General features: G+C 44.6%; 1 protein-coding gene across 1 annotated transcript; it reads left to right on the top strand.

Annotated features, from left to right (window-relative positions):
- Positions 1-1534: 1534 nt before the first annotated feature.
- On the top strand, positions 1535-3538 carry kcns2 (potassium voltage-gated channel modifier subfamily S member 2). The gene is made up of 2 exons (XM_029505149.1): positions 1535-1922; positions 2097-3538. The coding sequence occupies exon 2, from the start codon at positions 2099-2101 to the stop codon at positions 3536-3538; it is 1440 nt and encodes a 479-aa protein (XP_029361009.1). The 5' UTR covers positions 1535-1922; positions 2097-2098.
- The last annotated feature ends 2647 nt before the right edge of the window (positions 3539-6185 follow it).

Raw genomic sequence — 6185 nt, 5'->3', positions numbered from 1 at the left:
GGTACACTGAACAGAGCAGAGTACACTGACCATGACATTCATGACTACAACTAGATCTATAATTAAAATGGTGCAGAATTTGTGCCAATGAAAACCATGACAGCACTTTACTTATTCACTTTGTTATTACTTGGAGCTTGCAACATTAAGTCTGATTGATTGCTGCTAGTACAAATATTTATTCAGCACTGAGGTGTAGGACAGATGAGAAATGAATGTGCTGCTTCCATGGCAGTGCTTAGAGGCTTTAAGTCTCACTATAAAAAGGAAATAAGTCAAATCAAAACATCACATTCGTCGTAATGTCACTCGACTCTGAGGGCATGCAGGCGACTTTCCTAAGGGATATTGTCCAGAGAAGTTCCCTTCACAGATATTACCTGAGCAGGGAGTTGGGATGGAGTGAAGTGCACTGTGGATCGGCACACAGCGGCATGGTTAAAATTTACAAATTTTCAGTTTCGCATCACGTAACTAGTCACGACTATTCCGAAAACAAATGATTGTGAGTGTGAACCTTACAAAATGAAATGTGTCAATTTCACACCACAAATATGCGTGAAGGACCACAGATAACCTGTCCTTGTGGAAACGAAACCCCAGGGAGCTTAACTTGCGCCCCGCCTTCTCCCCCTTCCTGAGATTCGTCCGAAGTGGAAGCTTGTGAAAGCAGAAAGTAAAGAAAGAGCAAAGTAAGTAAAAAAAAATATCACATCAGCTGTTTCCTACTCACTGCGTTCCAAATCATCCCAGCAATTGGCAGCGTCCCAGAGAAGTTCGGACACCGACCTCCTCTTTAGCTCCGCCATTTTTATCCCGTCAATGTTTGTGAGAGAAAAGTATGTGATTGTTGGCAGGCATAGCTAGTCGATTTCTGCACTAATGTCAATCAACCAATAGGCGAACAGTTTAGGACCACCCCCTCATTTTAATAATATTTCCTTTTGCAGTTCATGCTGACATTGTCTGCAGCATAAAATAAATAAATATGCGAGCAGAGCGCTTTTACTTATTTATTGATATTTAATTCTATTTATACATTTATTTTTAATTGTGACAGTTTTGGTCCTCCATACATTATCTGTCTTTCTTCTGATGTTGCTTTAAAAAAAAAAAAAAAAAAAAAAAAACCTGGCTCTTGTGAGTCCATCCACTTAGGGAGGTGCAACACTAAATTAAGTTGCTGCAGGGCACCCTCTAGAGTGAGTGCGATTACCTCACGTGATAAATATCGTTCCTGTTCTGTAATCTCCTGTGGCATCACTGAAATGCACACCAGGTTTGTTTTATTTTAATTTGCTTTGAGCTCAGCCCCCTCTCTCTGCCTCTCTGGATGCTTTGTTACTTGGTGACTCCCTCTCCTCCAGGAGACGCTCCTCGCCCCTCGGCAGCATGATGCTGAGATCACTTGAGGAGGGCATTGCGAAGGGAGAGCTACGTGTTGATGCGCTGCAACAGATAGGAAGAAGGCAGAGAGGAAGAGAAACACACACACACACACACAGAAAGAGAGGAATGGACTAAGGGAGGGAGAGAGACAGGAAGGAATTCCCTCGCATCAACAAAAGCCACAGCCAGGGCGTGTATCGGCGCTTATGGCTCCCACAGTCCGCGGCTGATACCTGGAGCTGAACACGGTTTGTAACCTGGGGAATGGATAATGTGGAGCGCCAGCTTCAGCCTACCTTCGGATATATCTAAGGAAGGAGACATTTCTTGATTTATTTCTAAAAGCAGCATCACGTTCTACAAAGCGCTTCCTCCGCTCAAGCTGTCAGGATCGACCTGACAGAGACGCGCCGGTTGTGGCTTCCAGGGGACAGAGGTGTCCTCTTCACTGTGAGCTTACAACTTGTCCTCCGCTGGAACTGAAATGTAGCGTCCTCTTGTAGGAGGATCCAGTGGACTGAAGGCGCTTTAAAGTAAGTTCTTCCATGTGTGTCTTTGTTTGGCTGAAAATAGCTGCGCTTCCTGGAACTGCTCGTACAATCTCACGCTGAGACTAATCAGTATCACTTTTGGCGTTCACTTTTAAAAACATCTGTCTGAGGATAACATCTGTTTCTTGGCTTCCCTTCATGTGTGCCTCTTCGCAGACATGACGGGTCACCTCCTGGGGGATCCGGCCGGCGGCGTTCACATGGATGATAACACAGCAATCAGCATCAACGTTGGCGGCTTCAAGAAGCGTCTCCAATCCGACACCATCTCCCGGTTCCCCGAGACGAGGCTTGCGCGTCTACTGCACTGCCAGTCCAAGGAGTCCATACTGGAGCTGTGCGACGACTACGACGACACGGAGAAAGAGTTTTACTTCGACAGAAACCCGGCTCTCTTTCCCTACGTGTTGAATTTCTACAACACGGGGCGGCTGCACGTCATGGCAGAGCTGTGCATCTTCTCCTTCAGTCAGGAGATCGAGTACTGGGGCATCAACGAGTTCTTCATTGACTCCTGCTGCAGTAGCGCCTACCATTGTAGAAAAATGGACCAGGACCGAGAGGACTGGGATGAGCGGAGCGATGAGGGGAGTACCACCTCATCCTTTGATGAACTGCTGGAGTTCTACAACGACGCCACCAAGTTTGACAAACAGCTGCTCGGGAGCGCACGCAGGCGCATCTGGTTAATGCTGGATAACCCCGGATACTCCGTGGCCAGTCGAGTCATCAGCATTCTCTCCATACTGGTGGTGCTCGGCTCCATCGCAACCATGTGCATGAACAGCATGAGCGAGTACAGCCTGCTGGACAGCGAGGGGAAACCCAGTGAAGACCCCCGGTTTGAGACTGTGGAGCACTTTGGCATCGGCTGGTTCACTTTGGAACTGGTGGCCAGGTTCGTGGTCGCACCGGATCTCCTGCACTTCTTCGAGCACCCGTTAAACGTTATAGACCTCGTGTCCATACTTCCGTTTTACCTGACGCTCCTCATAAACCTGGTGGTGGAGAGCAGCCCGGCGCTGGCCAACCTGGGACGAGTTGCGCAAGTGCTGAGGCTGATGAGGATTTTCCGCATCCTGAAACTGGCCCGTCACTCCACGGGGCTGCGCTCCCTGGGGGCCACCCTCAGGAATAGCTACAAGGAAGTGGGCCTGCTGCTTCTCTACCTGGCTGTCGGGGTGTCGTTTTTCTCCGTCATGGCCTACACGGTGGAGAAAGAGGACAGCGAGGATCTCTCCACCATCCCGGCGTGCTGGTGGTGGGCCACAGTCAGCATGACCACCGTCGGGTACGGAGACGTAGTTCCCGTGTCCATAGCTGGCAAGCTGACCGCCTCGGCATGTATCCTGGCTGGGATCTTAGTAGTTGTGCTTCCGATTACACTTATATTCAATAAGTTCTCCCTCTTCTACAAAAGACAGAAGCAGCTGGAGATCGCAATGAGAAGCTGTGATTTCGATGGGGGGATAAAAGAGGTGCCCTCGGTCAACCTGAGGAACTATTACGCACACAAAGTGAAATCTCTCATGGCGAGCTTATCAAACATGAGCCGGAGTTCCCCCAGTGAACACAGTCTGAATGAGTCTATACACTGAGCGTTCACCCCACAGGTTCACCCGGCCAGGCGGGCTGAGGCTGCTCACTCAGTGCGGCTGCGCGGGGAGCTCTCCGGGGTCCTGAGGCCTGCGGGCCCAAAGCGTCCCTCCAAAGATGTCTGCCTCTCTGTAGCTCAGTGCAATAATGTATTCAGCTGTGTGTCAGTGGCACTGAGAAAGTAAAGCAAATGTTGAGGTCAGCCTAATTCTAATATCCTACTGTGCATCGTTGTGGCCCCATCATCCGACAGGCATAAAAATAAAAAAAAATCTGACCACATCCAATTAAAAGGAGATCGTTGTAGCTGTTTACAGTAGAAGGTGTTACACTGTTGTCCACCCTCCAACTATACTTGTCATGATGGAATCTGTCTGAAAGTAACTCCAGCTGTACTCTTTTATGAACGAGTGTTGATGTGTAAATTATGGCGTTAAAACAAGATTACTTGAAATGTGTGGTTAAAGCAAAACTGTATTAAACAAGAAATATACAAAGCACCTCCTGTTTGTTAATGTGCAGAGACAAGGTCTTTCTGTCTTCTTGATGATGTCGCACTGAGACGATACATTTAAGCCCAAGGAAAGGGTGGGGTGGTTGTCTCCTTTATTGACTGGCACCATGTCTAAAACTGTTTGACAGTCAGCGCAGCAACAGTAGAGCAGTTCATGCATGACATATCCAACTAATGCATGTTTTCTTTTCTGCCTGCATTAGTGTTTCAATTATTAGGGAACAGTTGTTTTATGAACCAATCAAATTTAGTTTACTAATTGACAGTTGGTGTTTTCCAGTTAACTGAGAGAGTTAACTAAGTTGCAAATACACTGTAATTGGATCATAATTGAAGTCACACTACAGTTACACATTATCTGTACTCTTTTCTTGTCTTTGGTTAAATATAGACATAATGTGTGGTTACCAAAATCTGTAGTGAATACAATAGACACAGTCCTTGTTTTTCTTGTCTTATTCTGTGGAGTATTGCTCTAAGAGCAATTTGTCTCCTGTCTGTGATGGTAGAAGATGAATGGCATAGATAACCTGCTCATCTCCATTTGTCTACCAAGTCTCATGGTGTCTGGATGAAACAATTTTGTTATTCCATAGGGGCAGAGTTGAGTTTTTGTCCCCCTCTCACTGCTTGCGGTCACAATTGTAATAAACAGCTCAGCCAGTGGAGTTAGTAGGAATTCAACAGAGAGCGCTAACTTAGTGACGTTGATTTCAGTTTAAAGAATGAGCAGCCATTTGACACAAGTAAGCTCCAGCTCTCAAAAGGTGAGTCTTTTGACATCTCATATTTTGGCACTGTCAGCAGCAGCATTTCCAGTTTTTTACAAAGACCATATTATTTTGAAGTGAGAAATGCCCAGCATTCTGTTGAGTTGAAACTTATCATCGCGATGGTTGCGATTGGACAAAGGCCAGAGCAGTATCTTCATTACTGTCAGCAATTTTCTCAAATTATAGTTAATTCACACAATTACACATATTTCAGTGACTTGAGCAGTCAAACTAATATGGTCCAGTGGTCAAAGGATACTTGAAAATGAAATTCTCCAGTTTAATATGTATTGGCAGGCTGATGTGTAATATATACAAACTGGTTCTCATGATGATTATTTTTTCTGCATAAAAAAACAAAGACTGTGCACATCTGTACCTAAATGACTTGCAGAGAGAAAAATAGAAAAAATGTGTTCTTTAAATTTTACAAAAAGCCGTCTGAAAAGAATTATTATATAGGCTTAAAAAGCCAAAAATTCTCTGTACCAAGTAAAGAGCCATTGAATGTACATCATAAGATAATTCAGTATGGTTATCCAGTCTGAGATATTTCCAGTGATGAGAGGAAAATAACTGAGTGGCACAGAAGTAATTTAAATGCGCATCAGCAACAAGGTCATGCTCACTTGTAAAATCCTAATGAGAAATCAGTAAATTGTCTGTTGTTTTCCTAAGCATTTCTGTTGAGCTCATTTGAAATATTATTTACCCAGAAGCCAATAATAACAGTCTCCTTTATTTACTATTAAATATGCAAAGGCTTTTCCCCCTGGTAGCAAAGCCAGAACACCATGGCAGCTCCAACCAAAAGGGAAAAATTTGTCAATTAGTTCACAGTGACATTGGGTGGTATTTTAACATACAAACAGAAGCCAAATAATAACTAGAACAAGATTGGTAGATTTGTCTTAATGTTTTGCAAATACAAAAGTTGGGACTTTTGATGTGTGTGTAGGTCACTGTCACTCCTGGGAAGGAAGACATTGATGTCTGGCCCATCCACTGCCTCACCTTGGCTTGCTTGTACCATTAACCCCCAACTGTAGTGATAGATGTGAGGACAACCCAGAGATGCCTGGCACACAGCTGAGTGCAGATGGCAGCTCACATCATTAGAGAAAGGCTATGGCTGAAATCTGCTTTTATCCTTACCTGCAACCAGCAGAGCTTAAACCCAGTCCAACCTTTTCTTTTAATCATCAAAACTTAAAATTGTGATTCATCATGTTGAAAAAAGGCACATTCCTTCTCATATGAAACCATCTATATATTTTGAGGTGTACTTAAAAATGTAATTTGCTGGCATATTCATACTGAATTAATACTTTTAACGAGTACGAAACGGCCAAAGACGAATAC

Source organism: Echeneis naucrates, chromosome 6 (assembly GCF_900963305.1).
Source record: "Echeneis naucrates chromosome 6, fEcheNa1.1, whole genome shotgun sequence".
Classification (NCBI taxonomy): Eukaryota; Metazoa; Chordata; class Actinopteri; order Carangiformes; family Echeneidae; genus Echeneis; species Echeneis naucrates.
Note: the sequence above shows the minus strand (reverse complement) of the source record. Positions and strands in the feature narration are given on the sequence as shown.